Source organism: Bos indicus x Bos taurus, chromosome 1, assembly GCF_003369695.1.
Source record: "Bos indicus x Bos taurus breed Angus x Brahman F1 hybrid chromosome 1, Bos_hybrid_MaternalHap_v2.0, whole genome shotgun sequence".
NCBI classification, from domain to species: Eukaryota; Metazoa; Chordata; class Mammalia; order Artiodactyla; family Bovidae; genus Bos; species Bos indicus x Bos taurus.
This window is the reverse complement of record NC_040076.1, coordinates 141,929,118-141,947,922: the sequence shown is the minus strand read 5'-3', so window position 1 is coordinate 141,947,922 and position 18,805 is coordinate 141,929,118. Positions and strand designations below refer to the sequence as shown.

At 51.9% G+C, this 18,805-nt stretch overlaps 1 protein-coding gene across 1 annotated transcript; it reads left to right on the top strand.

The window, feature by feature from the left end:
- The first annotated feature begins 9,094 nt into the window (after positions 1-9,094).
- Positions 9,095-12,889, top strand: LOC113895530 (trefoil factor 3). Its single transcript, XM_027546844.1, has 3 exons — positions 9,095-9,236; positions 10,901-11,047; positions 12,341-12,889. Exons 1-3 carry the CDS (start codon positions 9,110-9,112, stop codon positions 12,352-12,354), a joined length of 288 nt encoding a protein of 95 aa, XP_027402645.1. The 5' UTR covers positions 9,095-9,109; the 3' UTR covers positions 12,355-12,889.
- Positions 12,890-18,805: the final 5,916 nt, after the last annotated feature.

The following is an 18,805-nucleotide window of genomic DNA, read 5'->3' as shown; positions in this document are numbered from 1 at the left end:
GAGGTCGGATTCACGATCTCTGAGGAAGATTTAGCTTCAGGACCAGAAACGAGGCTTGACCACTCAGGGCTCTTGTGTGGCCGAAGTTTCATTACAGTGAAAAGGGACAGAGAAACTTCTGGCATAGACATCAGAAGGGGGTGGAGATTGCTCCCCTAGCTAGTCTTTAGCAAGGGAATTATACACTTTTAAAATTAGTTATTACAGTAAATCAAAAGAATGTCTCAAGGTTGTAAAAATTCTACCAGACCCACTCCCACAATTTACACTTTAGGATAACAGGATTAGAACCTAACAGTAGAAAGATCCTACCAGACCCACTCCCACAATATACTTTTTACATATCAGGATTAGTCAGAAGGCTTTCAGGAAGGAGAAACTGTCCTCAGGCAGGATACATTGCTGTTATATAATCCCTAGGACAGAGTTTAAAATGACTTGTTTGTTGTGTTATCATCAGTTCCGGGCTTAAAGAAAAAAACCGTTTTATATGACTAAGACTAAAGAATGCGGAGAGAGGAAAAAAAAAAAAAAAGACATTTTTCCTTTCCTCCTCCTCGAGAATTCCAGACCCCCATCTCCTCCTTGAGAATCCCAGACCCGTCTCTTCTCCTCGGGGACCCCAGACTTATCAACCTGCCTGGGAATTGACTCCCTCAGTATTCCCATCTCTTGAATAATTTTCCACAGTTTGTTGTGATCCACACAGTCAAAAGCTTTAGCGTGGTCAACGAAGCAGATGTTTTTCTGGAATTCTCTTGCTTTTTCTATGATCCAGTGGATGTTGGCAATTTGATCTCTGGTTCCTCTGCCTTTTCGAAATCCAGCTTGAACATCTGAAAGTTCTTGGTTCACGTACTATTGAAGCCTGGCATGGAGAATTTTGAGTATTACTTTGCTAGCATCTGAAATGAGTGCAATTGTGCAGTGGTTTGAACATTTTTTGGCATTGTCCTTCTTTGATATTGGAATGAAAACTGACCTTTTCCAGTCCTGTGGCCACTGCTGAGTTTTCCAAATTTGCTGGCATATTGAGTGCAGCACTTTCACAGCATCATCTTTCAGGATTTGAAATAGCTCAGCTGGAATTCCATCACCTCTATGAGCTTTGTTCATAGTGATGCTTCCTAACACCTGCTTGACTTTGCACTCCAAGATATCTGGCTCTAGGTGAGTTATCATGCCCTCATAGTTTTTTGGGTCATGAAATGGCAACCCACTCCAGTGTTCTTGCCTGGAGAATACCAGGGATGGGGGAGCCTGGTGGGCTGCCATCTATGGTGTTGCACAGAGTCGGACATGACTGAAGTGACTTAGTAGCAGCAGCAGCAAGATCTTTTTAATATAGTTCTTCTGTATATTCTTGTCACCTCTTCTTACTATCTTCTGCTTCTGTTAGATCCATACAATTTCTGTCCTTTATTGTACCCATCTTTGCATGAAATGTTCCCTTGGTGTCTCTGATTTCCTCAAAGAGATCTCTAGTCTTTCCCATTCCATTGTTTTCCTCTATTTCCTTGCACTGATTACTTAAAAAGACTTTCTTATCTCTCCTTGCTATTCTTTGGAACTGCATTCAGATGGGTATATCTTTCCTTTTCTCCTTTACCTTTTGCTTCTCTTCTCTTCTCAGTATTTGTAAGGCCTCCTTGGACAACCATTTTGCCTTTTCGCATTTCTTTTTCTTGGAATGATTTTGATCATCACCTTCTGCACAGTGTTAAGAAACTTCATCCATAGTTCTTCAGGCACTCTGTCCATCAGATCTAATCCTTTGAATCTATTTGTCACTTGCACTGTATAATTGTAAGGGATTTGATTTAGGTCATACCTGAATGGCCTAGTGGTTTTCCCTACTTTCTTCAATTTCAGTCTGAATTTGGCTATAAGGAGTTCATGATCTGAGCCACAGTAAGCTCCTGGTCTTGTTTTTCTGACTGTATATAGCTTTTCCATCTTTGGCTGCAAAAAATATAATCAATCTGATTCTGGTACATCTGGCGATGTCCATGTGTAGAGTCTTCTCTTGTGTTGAAAGAGGGTGTTTACTATGACCAGTGCGTTCTCTTGGCAAAACTCTGTTAGCCTTTGCCCTGCTTCATTTTGTACTCTAAGGCCAAACTTACCTGTTACTCCAGTTATCTCTTAACTTCCTACTTTTTCACTCCAATCCCCTGTGATGAAAAGGATATCCTTTTTTGGTGTTAGTTCTAGAAGGTCTTGTAGGTCCTCATAGAACTGTTCAATTTCATCTTCTTTGGCATTAGTGGTTGGGACAGAGACCTGGATTACTGTTATATTGAATGGTTTGCCTTGGAAACGAATAGAGATGATTCTGTTGTTTTTGAGATTGCATCCAAATATTGCATTTTGGACTCTTTTTGCCAGAGCTCTGAGAACTAACTGTTGTTTCTAAGTCCCCTGGTCTGTGGCGCTGTTGTAGCAGCCTGAACACACTAGGACAGGGCTGGATGTGCATGCCTATACACACACACATTGCCCACCAGTGCACACGTATGTCAGAGCGTGACGGACCATGACACACTCACGCTTGCACTACTTGGCTTGTGTCTGTTTCCAGAGCTTTAGAAAGCACCTTGCCTGTGCTCCATCAAAGTCACACACTGTGCAGTTCCTATCAGAAGTGACTGCCACCAGGTTCAGGGCTGGAGGGATGTCCTCTTGCCAGGTGGCCTGGGACCCCACGCCTGCTGCCCTGGCATAATCGCTAATAGCATCCCATGTGTTCTGAACGTGTCCCCACATGGACGACTCACCACACGGTCACCTCCCTTGGGCCTCCCCTGGCATGGTTGCTCCTGCCCTGGTCCTCCAGGCCCTGATTGGAAGGTGAGAGCCTTGTTCTTCCCCCCTGGCCAGTGTGGTCCAGCCTCCCTAAGCAAGGACGTTTGAATGGAGGGCCCGGTGGGGATTATTTTGGTCTCATGTGGAAGTGTGGAAGGGATTCAGCAGACACGTGGTGATTGGCTGTGGCCCGTGGTTCACTGAGACTACTAATCATTTGAGCACAATGAGGACACAGGTAAGGATGCTGAGAGCGTGGGGTGTCAGTCTGCACAGCAGGAGCACCAGGGTCCTGGGTGAGAGGACATGGGCCCTGGGCAGAGCTTGTCCAGTTGACCAAGGGGCTGGTGGGAGGCAGGGCAGGAGAGGCTTTCTTGGAGACATCTATCCAGATCTTTGACCAAATCCTCCCTCCCCTCAGGAGGAGAAGGGGGCAACAGAGGACGAGATGGTTGGATGGCATCATTGACTCAATGGACATGAATCTGAGCAAACTCCAGGTGTTGGTGAAGGACAGGGAAGCCTGGCGTGCTACAGTCTGTGGGGTCATGAAGAGTCAGACAACACTTAGGGACTGAACAACAACAACAACCCCTCCCCTCCCTGGAGAAAGTATAAATTAAATAGACCCTCAGAGCTGGGTGTCCCCTGGGGCTGCCATAACAGAGCACCACAGACTGAGTGGTTTAAACCCCAGACATCTCTCCTCCGCCAGCCTGGAGGCTGGAAGTCTCTGTGGGCCCGGCTCCCTCTGAGGCTCTAGAGGAGCCGCCTCCCCCATCTCCCAGCTCTTGGGGGCTGCCCGCGGTCCTCAGCTCTGAGAGGCATCTCTGGGTCTTGGTCCCTGTAGTCAAGGACATCTCCATGCCTGTCCATATTCACGTCGTCTCCTCTCTGTGTGTCTAGCGCAGTATTTTCTCCTCTCTTATATGCACACCAGTCAGATTGGACCAGGGACCCACCCTACCCCAGCCCGACCTCACCTTAACTGAAGCACTTACACTCAGACAACCTTGTTCCAAATAAGGCCATGCCCTGGGGTTCCAGGAAGGACACGACTCTGGGAAGGACGTGACTGCACCCAGCATACCTGCAGGTCACTTGGGTGGCTTGATTCACAGGGAAGAAGAGCAAGGTGACTTGACCTGAACTGGCTGAGGATGGAGTTCCCTGGGGGGTCTCCTGCTGCTGCTGGGCCTTTGTCCTGTCCTGCCTGCACTGGGGGCTCCTGGGGACGATCTGTGCCTTCCTGGGCTATCCCCCTAGGATGCAGTGCAGGGCCAGGAGCTGGCACTGGTCAGGCTCAAGTGGAGGGCACACCCAGGTGCCGCTTCAGTGGTTGGCAGGCCTCGGCTTCCTGCTGGAGCCCATCCAGCTGCACAAAAAGGCTTTCTGTGTCCAAAAGTCAGGGCTATCCAGGAGGGGCCTGGTGCCCTGGGCAGGCCTGCTCCAGGCTCTAACTCTGTTTATTTCTGCCTTGATCCTGTGAGCTTCCTGGTCCTTAGCTGACTTGTTCCTGGGAAACTTTCTTTGTTGTAACATTGTAACAGCACCTGCTGCTGACGCAAGAGCTCCAATCCCAGAGGCACCCTGGACATAGAAGTCACTGTGGCCACACCGCCAGAAGTGTACCCTGAGCTGGACATCACTTCCCTGGAACCCCCAGGGGACATCACAAGCCCTGTTGCGATAGGACCGCTGCTGGCCCAGTATTGGGGGCAGGAGACCCAGGGTCCATGGGGGTTGTCCTCAGGCCCATGGCCTCCATCCCGACTCAGGGCCTGCTCTCCTCTCCCCCTCTCCCCACGTTTGGTGGGTGATTCATTTGTACAGCTCCAAGCCCCCCATTTGCCCTCAGTATAAACCAGTCCCCCCTGAATCAGTCCATGCCTGTGTCCCCTGAACATGGACACTCAGTCCTGCTCCTCAGGGAGGGTCTGGCTGCAGAGAACTCAGCACAGAAGGTGGGGCCGCACCCAAGACAGCTGCAGGGCAAAGCGACAGCTGGTCCTCAGGGAGCTTCTTAGAGAAGGGTGTGACCCCAGAGCCACCCAGAGGGTGTCAATTACTGGACTTTGAAACTTCTTTCTCTGTGTGACTCTCTGTGGGCTTGAGTAACCAAGAGGGACAGTATCAGAAAGCTGAGTGGTAAAGTGGAGTATATCACCCTGTGCAGGCCACACTGACTGTATTTTCTATGAGGTGGTGAGCTCACGGTGCCTGCCCAGAATGCCCTTCTGACCATCACCCGTCCGAACTCCTACTCATCCCTCAAGACCCAGTGCGATTTCACCCCCGAGGAGAAGCCTGCTGGGTAGCTAGCACCCTGTCAGGTATCGCACTGCAGTTCGCACTTCAAGGCCAATTCTCTGGGTTCTGAGGGCAGGCTTCTGCCTGGTGTCCTGAGGGCCCAGCATCACAGACCAAGTATCCATCCCATGATCATGCTTAGCCCATGCTTCTTACATACGTGCCAGTGGCCAGGCATCCTGCAGTGGGAGGTTGCAGCACCCAGGGCCAGATGGCCTGCTTCTTGGCCCTAGCTTGCCCTGGGCACCTGCGCACACAGCCCAGGTGGGGTTGCTGGGCAGGCTCCCGGGACAGCCCAACCAGCTGCTCAGACCAGGCTCTAGGCACCAGGCAGCCACCTGTTGGGGCGGGGCCAAGACAGGTGAGCCGGGGGCCTGCCGCTCTGGCACTGGGTTTGCTTCATTCCTGGAACTGAAGTGCCCCATTGGATTGCTGACAGCTACGGCTATGGGCCTGTGTGCTCTGGGAGGCAGGGTGGGCTCCCCGTCCCCATCCTCTGCCCCTGGTGAGAACAGAACAAGGAGAACATGCACCCTGGACTTCTCCCCACAGCCTCAGCTCCTGGGGCTCCAAGGCCAGCCCCGCCCCATTTTCTCCAAGAAGCCTGTGTCCTGCCCGCCCATCCCCAACCCCTTGCACAGCCAAGGCTTCTATGGGACCGGGCTCTGGGGCACTGGACCCTCTGCACCGTAGCTGCTGCCCCATGCCTGGCAGGTGATCAGACTGTGACCCTGGCATCCAGCTCGGGGTCACCAGCTCATGGATGCCTGCGGGCCAGGCTCCACGTGACAGGCGAGGAAGCCGGGGCCCCAGAGATAGGAAGGGACAAGCCCAAGGTTACTCGGCCCCAGACTGGGACCATGTCTCTCGGCTTCATCACTGTAATTACAGCCCTGTCTCCCTGTGGGGGATTTTCCAGGTTGGGGACATGTTCCATGTTATTCCTGCCTCGGCCCCAAGCCCCAGACTCCTGCAGTGGGGCTCAATCTACATTCACTGAGGGATGCCGAGCAAGTTACCAGGCAGCAGCTGGTGCTGGCTGCAGGAGAACTCAGTGGCTTCCCAGTTTCTTGCCTGGGTAGGCGGGCCGGGGGTCCATGCAGGTCCTGCTCTCCAGGCAATTCCAGGGGCAGCCGGGTGATTTCCCTGCCAGGACAGCCTTCAGATAACTGTCACTTCTAAGCCTGTTTCTGGGCATCTGTGACTTCCTGGAACCTGACCCAGTTCCCCTGCCTGGCCTGGCCTGGGGATATTGTGAGGAGTGGGAAGGCAGGGGTCAGGCCAGCAAATGCTGTGAGGAATTTAATATGATGTTTTTGTTAATTACATAAAAATCAAGCCATCTGTTAGCTTGGGTTACTCCCCTCTCTGGGAACAGAGCAAATGCCCTGAAAACAATGCAGAAACTGCTCTGTCTGTAAGCCTTGTGGGGAGGGGCAATTCAGACATGGGTGTCTCTGCACATGGGTTCACCCAGGGCTCCCTGGGTAGCAGAGCAGGGCCTGGGGAGTCATGAGGTGGGACACAGTGCCCGGTTCCAGAGCACACGCAGTCTAGCCCCATCAGTCCCTTGGGGAAGGGCAGTGCTAGAGATGAACCCCTGGGTGGTTTGGGGACCCGTCCTAAAACATACCTCTACCTGGGGGTTAAGTGCAGCCAGCAGGTGTGTCTGCCCTGGGATGGTGGACAACTCCCACCCCACAGTTCCTGGATCAGAGTTCAACAGAGAGAGAAGAATACCCCATTAGGAAGGAAGCCTGGAGAACACACCACAACTAGACCCCACGCTACCCCACTCTCCCCGCCAGTCAGGTGCAGGTGGGGCTGGCGTCCTTGATGGAGGAGGAGACCGCAGGGTCCCACAGAGGCAGGTCACATCACAGCTCTGCCAGGCCTCCTTGGTGACCTTTGGCGGATGTCCAGTAACAGAGACGAGCAAACCCAACTCCATACTGCAGCTGATCCTTCAGCTCTAACCTTCATTCTCTGTGGACAGATGGATGGAGAAATGGATGGATGGACAGATGGATGAATGAATGGCATGCATGCTCAGTCGCGTCTGACTCTTTGCAACCCACTGGACTGTAGCCCTCCAGGTTCCTCTGCCCATGGAATTCTCCAGGCAAGAATACTGGAGTGGGCTGCCATGCCCTCCTCCAGGGGATCTTTCTGACCCAGGGATTGAACCCGCATCTCTTATGTCTCCTGCATCGGCAGGTGGGTTCTTTACTGCTGGTGCCACCTGGGAAGCCCTCTTGTGCTCTGTGGCTGGAACTTAATCATGATGCCCTTTCATCTTGGTACAAGTAGGTCACCTATAGCCTGAAATATACAATAGCCCCTTCTCAAGGCTCTGCCTCCCAGCCTTAACTTTTAAAGGTAAAACACGTTTCATTCACATAGAGATAAAAAGTTGCAGAGCAGAGAATGTTTGTTCTGTTGGAAGTTTACAAGAACATGGTGCCTAGACCTGTGTGGACTGCTGCAAGAACAAAGGTCCGGGGTCTAGCCTGAGAAGTCTAGCCCCAGATCTAGCCCGGGGTCAATTACCAAGAAGTTTGCAGCAACCAGCCACGCCCCTCCCCTTTTAGTGGAAAGAAACCTGAATTCTAATTCAGCTAAGATGGTTCTTTGGGACACGACGAGTCCACCATCTTCCTGGATTCCTGGCTTTCCAAATGAAATCGCTACTGTTGCTCCAACACCCATCTCTCGATTTATCAGCCTGTTGTACCACAGCAGTATGAATTTGATAACATTTTGAGCCTTAGTTTGTTCCTCTGCAAAGTGGGTATAATTATTCCCATTTCATTTAGACATGCTTTTTAATTAATTCATTTTGTTTTTTTGGCTGTGCTGGGTCTTCCTTGATGCACAAGGGCTTTCTCTAGTTGTGGAGGGCAGGGGTTACCGTCTAGCTATGGTGTGTGCACCTCATCGTGGTAGCTTTTCTCGTTGCAGAACGCAAGCTCTCGGCTCAAGGGCTCAGTCGTTGCAGCATACGGGCTCCATAGCTGTGGCTCGAGGATTCTAGAGCGCGGGGGCTTCAGTAGCTATGGCAGATGCCCTTTGTTGCTTCATGTGGGATCTTCCTGAAGCAGGGACTGAACCCGTGTCCCCTCCGTTGGCAGAACAGATTCTTAACCACTGGACCACCAGGGAAGCCCCTAGATGTGTTGTTACAAAATAATTTCCAAGCTTTAGCTTTCGCATTAAAAGAAAATGGAAAGGAAGCTGGGCAAGGTAGAGTGAGTTCCCTTTCGTGTGAACAAATGTGCTTAAGTGCGCAGAGGACATTCTGGGAAAATGCCTAAGAACTGTGAAACGTGGACAGTGGCACTCAGAAGGGGCAGAGTCTTCTGTACTGTCTGACTTTAACAACCAACTGCAGGTATTGTATCCTTATTAAAACATACTCAATACATTTGTTAAAATGTAGTTGATAAAAATAACTTTTTGCTGGAGAAACAGCAAAAAATAAAGAAAAAGCACCTCTACCTTTCAAGAGCTGTGACACAGAAATGAAATCAGCACACCTGTTTTCCCTGACTTGTGGTTGTCGCCTGTCTTTTCAAGTACTCGAGGTTGGCCTGGGATTAAGTGGCCTGGAAACTCATGTCACTGAGCAGGGACCCTCCTGACCTGCTCCTGGGTGGGTTGTTGGGTGGTGCCCAGGCCTGATGGTGCTTCCTTGAGCCTCACACTGAGCCTTTGTTCTTTCTTCCTGGCCAGGCTACAATGGGCATTGACCCTGCTCTGGCTCCCAGGTGTTCTCCCAGATAGAGAGGTGTTCACAGGCAGCTGCAGCTGCCATTGCCCCTCACTTGCTACTGCAAAACAGCGGGGTGGGAAGCACCTCTACTAGCCTTTGGGATGGTCGAGCCTCTGGGGACTTTGAGTGGGCGGGGCTGGAGGGAAGGGCTCCCAAACAAACAGAACCTGGAGTGCCTGTGTAAACACAGGGGTATAAATAAGTCTTCTTGGCCAACTCAACATGTTTTCTGAGCAGTCGGGTCCCCAGAGCCAGCCTGTGACCATGGAGGCCAGAACATTCTGGCTGCTGGTGGTGGTGGTCCTGGCCTTGGGGTCCTCCAGTTCAACCGGGCAGTATGTGGGCCTGTGTGAGTACCGCTCTGACCCCCTCCCACTGGGCGGCAGGGAGGAGGAGGGGCCGAGTGGAGAGTGGGAACACAGGACTAGGGGACAGGACATGGAAGAGCCAGGCTGGGGGCTTTCTGTGGGCTAGAGGAAAGTGGCCAAGCTCCTTAATAATTTAATGATTGCTACTTTAGCCACCTGATGCAATGTACTTTACATTAAGAGCATGAAGGTTAGAGCTGAAGGATCAGCTGCAGTATGGAGTTGGGTTTGCTCGTCTCTGTTACTGATCAACTACTTTAGCCACCTGACTCATTGGAAAAGATCCTGATGCTGGGAATGACTGAAGGCAAAGGAAAGGGGGTGGCAGAGGATGAAATGGTTAGAGAGCATCACCAACTCAATGGACTAGATAACTCAATGGACATGAGTTTGTGCAAACTCCAGGAGATAGTGGAGAGCAGAGGAGCCTGGTGGGCTACAGTCCATGGGGTCACAAAGAGTCAGACACAACTTCGGGACTGAACAACAACAACAAACTTACCAGACACATACATTTTCTCTCAGCAGCCCTACGAACTGGGTCTTGCTGTCCATATTTTGCAGACAAGGAAACTGAGCTTCAGAGAGTTAATAACTGACTCTACTGGTCAGTGTGGAAAGCAGGATGGGAACTCTGGTAGCCACACAAAGCCTACCCTCCCACTGCCTTCCTTGCTGGAGACTTCTGAATCAACAGTATAGGTCTTTCTACATTATTCTGGCACATTTGCAAAACACAAAGAAAAGACAAATGAAAACAGCCGCTTCCAGAACATTTTCAATACCTACAGTTTTCATTTAGCCATTGAATTGTGATTCCAGGTGGGGCATGACTGTTCCATTAACTGGATTTTGCAGAAATTCAAGTGTGGTTTTTATCAGGTTCTGAGTGGTCTCAAACTTGGGAGCCATCAGAATCACCTGGAAGCTTTTAAACCTCAAAGCCCAGTAGGATGTGCCAACTACATCAGAAGGTCTCTGGGTGGGAGCAGGTGTCGCTGGTCCTGACCCCACCATGAGCAATGTTTGGGAACCAGTGGAATAAGGAATTATGAATTGGCAGCCATAGAAGAGGATTCTAGGTTCCCTGTGAATTCTATTTGCCTAAGGAAAAATCCGGTTAAGGAATGAGGCACAGTGGACTTTTGCTGAGCTTCTGACATAAAGACTTATCTGAAAAGTGAATCATAGAGACCCACAGATACACAGGCACGGTGTGTCAAGGGAAGGAGGGAGAGGCAGAAAGGAGCTCACATTGCGGTTTTCTTACTTGAATGCCTATCTTCTATTATCCTATTCATTTTTAAGGGGGAAGTTCTGTTGATTAAACACTGAAGGGGAACTTTGTTTCCGGGTTCAGGGGACCCTGGATTCCTGTGGGTACCTGCCAACTGGCAGGAACCCAGGCTCTACAGGTGCTAGGAGCACCCAAGTGAGAGACCCCGGGCAGCCGGCCAGATCTTTCACAAAACATTTCTCCTTAAATACTTATGGGGAAAGAGGGCCCTGGAGCAGCATGTTGGGGGAGGGGTGGGGTTGTATCCTATGAACTGGGAGCTGCAGGGAGGGTGCGGACTTGTAAATGCGGCCGGTGGACCAACCCCAAGCCAGAGAGGTCTGTCTGACCTGGCTTTGTGTGGACCAGCGGCGAACCAGTGTGCAGTGCCGGCCAAGGACAGGGTGGACTGCGGCTACCCCGAGGTCACCCCCGAGCAGTGCAACAACCGCGGCTGCTGCTTCGACTCCAGCATCCACGGGGTGCCCTGGTGCTTCAAGCCCCTGCAGGAAGCAGGTGAGCCAGATCGAACGCACAAGGTCTTTCAGGCCCCGGGAAGCCACACACACTTGGGCCCTGGGTGGGCCCCCTATGCCACATCTGTCTGCTGGGCAAGGCGGGGCTTCCCAGGTGGCACCAGTGGTAAAGAACCCACCTATTCATGCAAGAGACACAAGAGACGTGGGTTCAGTCCCCGGGTTGGGAAGATCCCCTGGAGGAGGGCAGGGCAACCCACTCCAGTTTGCTCGCCTGGAGAGTCCCATGGACAGAGGAGCCTGGCAGGCTGCAGCCCAGGGGATCACGAGTCGGACACGACTGATCACTCATGCACTTAGTTTTTCATCCTTTGAGAAAGGTGTTCAGAGTCAAGGCCTTATGTAGAGGGAAATAGCTTAAAAGCTACCCTGGAGAAAAGTGGATATTACATGGGTTTGGAAAACCGGGCTGACTTTCAAGGCCATTTTCAGCAAGCACCCCACTCAGAGTCTTGGTCATTTGTGATCTGTGACGTGCTCTCTGTCTGGACGTGGAGTCCTGGCACGTCTCCCCACCCCGCCACCCATCTCCTGCCCGTACCACGAGGGGCTGCCCCCTCCCTCGCTGGGGCAGTGGGGTGCAGGGTGGCCCTGGGGGACCCTGCCCAGGAGCAGACAGCAGCGCACTGGGTGCTGTGCTTTCCTGGCTGTATTCCGCCCCCCTCCCCGCCTGTCCCCCATCTCCACCCCCATGGAGGTTGCCGTGAGCCATCTGGAGCCCAGGTGCCAGCTCACCTTCTAAGAGGCACGTACTACTATGTGAGGCCCTTTCCTGGAATTGGCACAGTGGCGGGGGTGGGGGGTGGGGGGGATAGGGGCACCCTCGCCCTTTGTTCCTGGGGAATGACAAAGGCACCTGCATTCCAGCCAGCCGGTCTGCCTCCCTAATCAGTTACGGGGGTGGGGGGCTACCCATAGCCCAGAGCTCCTCCCCTTCCCGCAAACCCCAGCAGAGGTCCAGATCAGCCTCTGGGCCCAGTGGGGAGTCACCCCTGTGCTGATCAGCCCCGCCTCCACCTGCTCTTCAGCCCAAGAGGATACTTCTTTGAACTCTAGCAGCGGCCCTGTCTGGCCTGGCCCATCTCAGGCTCCATTTGTCCTGACCCCTTGGGTACCCCTGGGATATGTGGCTGTTCTCCCAGGGAGTGGGGACTCGACCCTTCCCCAGGGACTTGGCAGGGAGACAACACACACCACCAACCTGGAGAAGCCAGGCAGCGGTGGCCGGGGACCACACAGCTGAGGGTAACTCTTGTCTGTGCTTCATTTCCAGAATGCACCTTCTGAAGCCACGTGGCCGCCCGACACCCAGGGAGGGGATCTCCGTACTTGGGTACCCTGCCCGCCCACCCAGTGCTCATCCCTCTGCTTCTCTCAAACTGCTCCTGGCCAGGCCTGAACCAAATGCCTGGGGCCTGATGTCTTAAAGAATAAAGCTCCCGTGCTCAGCATGAGGACAGGTCTTCATTCCTAAGACTTGACGCCGCTGTGCTTTATTTCTGCCAAGTCACTCTCTTCCTTCTCAGCCTTCCACCAATGGGGGCAGAGGGCAGTGTCTTAGCATCACCCAGCAGAGGGTCTGCCCTAGGCCTGGGGAGCAGGGAAGGACCCCAAAGTAGCTCCCTAGAGGTGAGGATGCTGCAAACCTGAGACCTAGTGTGGCCAGACAGAGAGTGCCACTTGGACACTTAGAAGGTTTCTCACCTTCTAAGCATCACTTAGAATGGTGTTGAGAAACACCATTTCAAATGTAAGTTCCCCCCAAAAGGTTATTCATGACTTTCATGGTAAAGAGAGAGCCAATAAATCCATTTTACCAATTGGCACTTTTTTGGGTATTTCTTTGCAAGTCAAGTGTAGCATCTGTGACACCTTGGCCTACTTTTGCTATTTTTCCTCTGAAAATGGATGCGGTTTTAATCCATAAACAAAGTGTCACCATGAGAGCTCTTGAAGTCTTAGCCATCCCCAGATGGAGAGTCATCTCCCCCACTCTTGGAGACACTCGGCTCTCCCGGGACACCAGGAACGTGTCCACACCGTCAGACCTAAGCTCCTGCTCTCCAGGCCACATGGCCGACTCCTCTGATGCTACTGAGGGCTGTTTCTGCTGCTCGGAGGCCAGGAAGTAATGCGGCCCCCGAAGGCAGGGCTTCTGGGCCTGAGCCACCCTTCCTGCTGGAAAAGAGACACTGGCTCCTTTTCAAAACAAAAGGCTTCCTTTTTAGCCTTGCACTTGGGGCCAGGTCTGTAGAGTGAGAGCCTGTGTGTGTCCTAGAAGGGAGAGGTTAATACCCTTGTTGTAGGATAAGCAACTCATCCCAAAGCCCTTTGAGGGGGCACCAGCCAGAGCCCACCCAGGAGCGGCCTGCCTGTTACACTGAGATGTGTCAAGTGAGGTCTGGTTGGAGGACCAAGAGCTGCCCTGACGCGGCACGTGATTCCCCACGTGGGAGCCCCCAACCTGGTCTCCAGCCCTCTCACACCCTCCACCCCAAGAAAAGGACTCTGTCCCATCCATCATCCCCGATGGCCCTGAGTCAGCATCTCTTCCTGGCACCAACCACTCCCCCCGCTCAATTTGTCCACAGATTCCCAACAGCATCTCCCCCATAGGTCCCTACTCATCCCCCACCCCCAAGAGGACAGGGCACTCAGCGTACAGCCTTGCAGGGTAAGGAGGGAGACAAGGCTGGGACCACAGGGGACGATTCCCTTCCCCCACCTTGGAGGCAGCCAGGCCCCTGCACGCGCCCTCCTGGATGGAGCCCACTGGAGTCACCGTCTCCCTATGCCACTGCTGCCACTGCCCACCTGGCACTCCTGTGGTCAGCTCAGAGCCACTGCTTCTGTGTCAAGGCCTCCAACACCATCAAGGGGAGGGGTCCTTGCCCCCACACGGCAGCTTCTACTTGCTCACTGGTTGTTCAGGGTCCTTGCCGGGGTCCAGCCCCAGCTGATCCAGGGTATTCGAAGGAGAGACAGCATAGGCGACCTATTTATTTAAATATTCATCAAAGATATAATGAGTAATAGAATGAGGATAGCTCAGTGAGGAAATTCAGTGGAGAAAAGCAGCTGAAATAAGGATAGCTCAGTGAGGAAATTGAGTGGAGAAGAGAGGCTGAAATAAGGATAGCTCAGTAGGAAAATTTAGTGAAGAAAAGAGGCTGAATAAGATTCCAAAGCAGGGAATTTACGTCACCTACGAAGGCCACAGGTGTCCTCCCGTTCTCCCGAAGGAGAGGAGACGCTAAGGCCTCCCTGGTCAGATCTTAGAAGCCCAGGCAAAATTAGTAGGCTTGACGAGCTTCCCCGCCTCAGAGGAAAAATTCAGCCAGAAGGTGAAAGAAAGAACGACATGGGGAGACCAAGTTTCGGTGAACAAGAAAGAGACGTACTTTATTTTCCAAAGTAGTTTTATACCTTAAGTTGTGCATAGAGGATAATGGGGGAGGGGGTGGAGTCATGCAAGGACAGCAGTTCCTGATCCTAATCGAAGCCAGGCCAGGCTTTCAAACTTATCATATGCAAAAGTTTAGGTGATTTACATCATCTTCTGGCCAGGAGGCCTGTTAACATTTTAAGAAACTTATTTTTCTCTAAAGGTGATTATTCCAAAGTCAGGCGCCAGCCTCCAAAAAGCATTGGATAAAGTTGCATTCCTATAGGGCAAAGGTGAGGTGGGCTCAATCAAGAAAAGAATTAACTCAAGGGTCCAAGGTTACAAACATTAAAGCTACTACTTACATTTCTATACACCCATTATATCAATCAATACACTGCCAAGGACACAGTAGGTAAGGGATATGGAGACTTAGCAGCAAACATTGGCCCAATAAGTGAAAAACCCTTCACCAAAACAATTTCTAATCAATCTTTTAACTACTTAAAGGAATCTGTGTTTAGACAGTTTAGAACATCTCCTGCCTCTCACAGTTGGGAGGCTCTGAACAATCACATGTGGCCGGAAAAACCTATTCAGGCAGGCTAGAGGACTTCCAAAGGAGTTTGTAGGTTGAAACACTGTCACACCCAGGAATTATTAACTGGAGCTGTAAGCTAACTCTTTTTTCAGAGAGAGGTAGTGGGGGACAGCCCCCCGTAAAGTCAGAGTTGTAGGTGAAAGCACAGAGCAGAAAGTAGGCAGACTCTGGTTTTGGGGGGTAGATGCTCGAGAATTTCCATGGGGACTCCTGAGGCTCGATCCCGCCTTTGGGTGTGCCAAGCCTCCTTCCTCATGACCTTTGCCACGGGCGGAGCTTGCTTCCAGCAGGTCCTGTCTGGAGAATGTGTTTCCTGGGAAACTTGGGGGAGACCCCAGGCCAGAGTTAGATGCTGGAGCAACCTTCGTCCCTACCAGAAGACCTGGCCACAGGTGGGAGGATGGGGAGATGGAGCCTTAACACATCTCTGTTGTTCCTGCAAAGGTCAGAGGGGTCATCATACAAGCTGGGCATCTGGGGTCCCAGTTGGCGTAAACACTAGCCCCTCCCCAAAGCCAACACTTCTCAAGTGGCTCAAACAACAGGTGTGGATCAGAATCACCCAAGGAGTTTCCAAGAGTCTCAGAGTCTGGTGATGAAATCGGGGTCTCCAGGGCAGCTCACAACCTCAGTGATATCCAGTCAGGCAGAGAGAAGCTGGGCATGTCCTTCTGTGCAGGGTCAACATCTGATAATGGAAGCCACGTGTGTTGTGAGGGTCTGTGACACCAGGAAGGACAAGACCCCCAGAGAGGGGCCTGACCAGGCAGACTCGGATCGTCTTTGAAACTGTAACTCTCCAGTCAAAATGAAATACACAAGCAGAGCCAGTGGCTGACTTGTCCTCCAAGCCAAGATAACCGCAGACTTGTGGGGACCTGGACAGGCCACTTCTTAAATAATTTCATATCATTACTGAGTTAGGGCACACACTTCAATCCCATGCCTCACCCTAGCCACACAGGGCGGGGGCTGTGGCTGTGTAGTCTCATAAGTGTGTTCAAAGACCACCGACATCAGGCCAGACAGCTCTGACCTCGATGGAGCAGGACACAGGGAAGCCCAGTTCCCCGTCCTTCCAATCTGGTCCAAACCACAGTGACTAATGGCCCCCTCTGCTGGCTGACCTGAGTGACTGCAGCTTCCTGCAATCCCAGCTTCAGCCTGTCTCCAAGTCACTCACTTTCTAAATGGGATTTACTAACAGGCCTGGTCACCTGACCACGTCACCTCCAGACAGCATGGGATCTTGAGCAGAGCTGACCCCCAGTTTCCACCAATTAAGCAAAAACTTCATCTTCTCAGGAAACTTGGAATTTTTTTCTCATTCTCCTTTTCCTTGCGGTTAAGTTTAACCCTGGCCGTGGTGCTCCATTTCCCGCTTCCTGAGATGTCCTCTAGTCCCAGGGGGTGGGGGAGCAGAGGAGGTGGGGGTCTCATGAAAGCATCTAGTGCCCCGTCTCCCTGAAAATAAACATTGAAAAGGCGGCTCAGCCTCCTTTAGTGCACACAGCTGCAGTGCTGTGGGGCTTCACACACTTTACTTCATTCAGCCCCCACAGCAGCCTGTGAAGTACAATCGTTATCTCCGTTTTTACAAGTGAACAAGCAGAGGCACAGAGAGATTAGGTCAGGAGCCCAGGGTCACACAGCAGTGGAGGGAGATCTCCAGGGTCTGCAGGCACTTCCCCACCCCAGCAGCTCTGAGCTCTCAGAGTAGAGAAGGCTCCTTCTTAGTTATCAGGCCAGTAGCTGGGTGGGGCAGCTTCTGGGTGGTGGGTAGAAGAGGGGTTTCCCTGTCCAGGTCAGTAAGTAGCAATGGCTGGGTGGCTGCTGCATGTCCTGCCAAAGAGAGCTGGAAGTAGCCCCACTGAACCTGCAGTTTCCAGAAGGATCTTGGAGGGTGTCCCTCTGGGACCCTGCCTCCCTGTGTGCCAGGCCAGGTGAGAGGGGAAGGCTTACAGAAGTCCACATCACCCTGCCCAGTGTGGAAGCCCAGATCCCAGCAAGCCCCAGCTTACTCAGCAGGAACTGGGTGGAATTCACTCCAAAATGCCTGAGGGGGAGCCTTAAGTTCAGCCGTAGAGAAAACTCAAGTCACTGATGTGCAGAGTGCAGATGTGTGCACCACGTTCTGTGTGTCTGCCCGAAGCGTGTGGCTGCCCCTCATTTCATCCTCTGTACAGACACTCAGAGGGTCTGTGTGAAGCCCAGCATCTCACAGTGACGCCTGGGGTGGGAGGAGCTTGGCGGGTCTGGCTCCCAGGCATGCTCTGTGTTGGCGGCAGGGTGGTTCCGCCATTATCCTTCCCCCAGGTGTGGACATCTCACGCTGAGGCCAGCCGGAAGTCGCTGGCTGACGCCCAGACGGATCTGTAAAGATAATCAAAGCTAATAAGATGATCAAGCACTTGGCATGTGGCAGACACCCATCAGGTACTTGAGATTTGCTAAGTCCTTGAAAGCCCATGTGGTGTGGGGGGTGGGTACCGCCATCCTGTTGTTCATTTTTTCTGAAGAGGAAGCTTTCGCAGAGCCCTTAAGTAATTTGATCAGGCATCCACAGCCAGGAGGCAGCCTGTGAGGATGCACTGTGGCGGAATCATAGCACCTCCCATCTAATCCATTTTATAAACAGCAATAGATTTCTGACAGATGGCGCTAGTGGTAAACAACCAGGCTTCTGATGCAGGAGAGGAGAGAGATGTGGGTTCGAACTCTGGGTCAGGAAGATTAAGGTCCCCTGGAGGAGGGCATGGCTACCCCCTCCAATATTCTTGCCTGGAGAATTCTGTGGACAGAGGAGCCTGGCAGTCTAGTCCATAGGGTTGCAAAGAGTCAGACACCACTGAAGCAACTAAGCACAAAGAAATTAAATTGTTAATATGTTTACAAGCTTGTGTAAAGAAAGGTCTATAACAATTGGCTAGGTTTAAAAAGGAAACACTGATGGGGAATTTCCTGGAGGTCCAGTGGTTAGGGCTCAGAGCTTCCACTGCAGGGGGCACAGTGCAGGCAAAAAAAAAGAAAAAGGAAACATTGAAATGCTGAAAAACATGAATAATTATCCTAATTACTGACTTGCCATGACCCAAGAGAACATCCCACTGAGCCCTGCTCAGTCCCTGAGTTCTGTGTGACCCGGTGGGGGGTCTCCCAGGGGTGGGTGGTCTTCCTTGGCTCTGGACCCTAGATGTCAATTAAGTACAGAGAGTGCTAACCAATTTTAAAATTCTGGGAGGAGAGGTACTACAATGTGGACTGGGCACTTTTTTCTTTGATTTATCCTTACTTTACCAGTGAAGAAACAAGAGAGAAATTCGCTTAAGGACACAGCTTTGCTAAGACTCAAACTCAAAGTGTGCTGGCATTTTCCTGGGCTGCGTGCAATTTGATCATCACTGGTGGATTTCACGCCCCCCGGGCACTCGACTGACACTGACTGTCCAGGTTCCAAATGGCCTATACACCACCCATTAAACCTTCCTACCTCCTGGTCAGTGCACATCTAAAATTTGAAGCTACCAGTGGTCACGGTAGGTTCAAAAAATGAATCGGGTCCCATAGGATCCAGGGATCACTCTGATATCAAATACCTTCCTCACTGATTAATGATGCACATTGTGGAACCTTCCAGAAACCATGGGATGAGCGCTTTGGCTTGCCCAGAAGAAGCCAGACCCGCTGCCTTGCTGCTGGTGGAAAGGGAAAACAAACATCAGGCTTACTCCACCCCCAGCATACACAGTGGG

What these genes read in the sequence shown, in the direction of transcription:
- LOC113895530 (XM_027546844.1), top strand. Translation starts at nt 9,110, where the DNA reads ATGTTTTCTGAGCAGTCGGGTCCCCAGAGCCAGCCTGTGACCATGGAG. An exon ending in CGGGCAGTATGTGGGCCTGT is followed by an intron (nt 9,237 to 10,900) that starts GTGAGTACCGCT and finishes TGTGTGGACCAG; the next exon opens with CGGCGAACCAGTGTGCAGTG.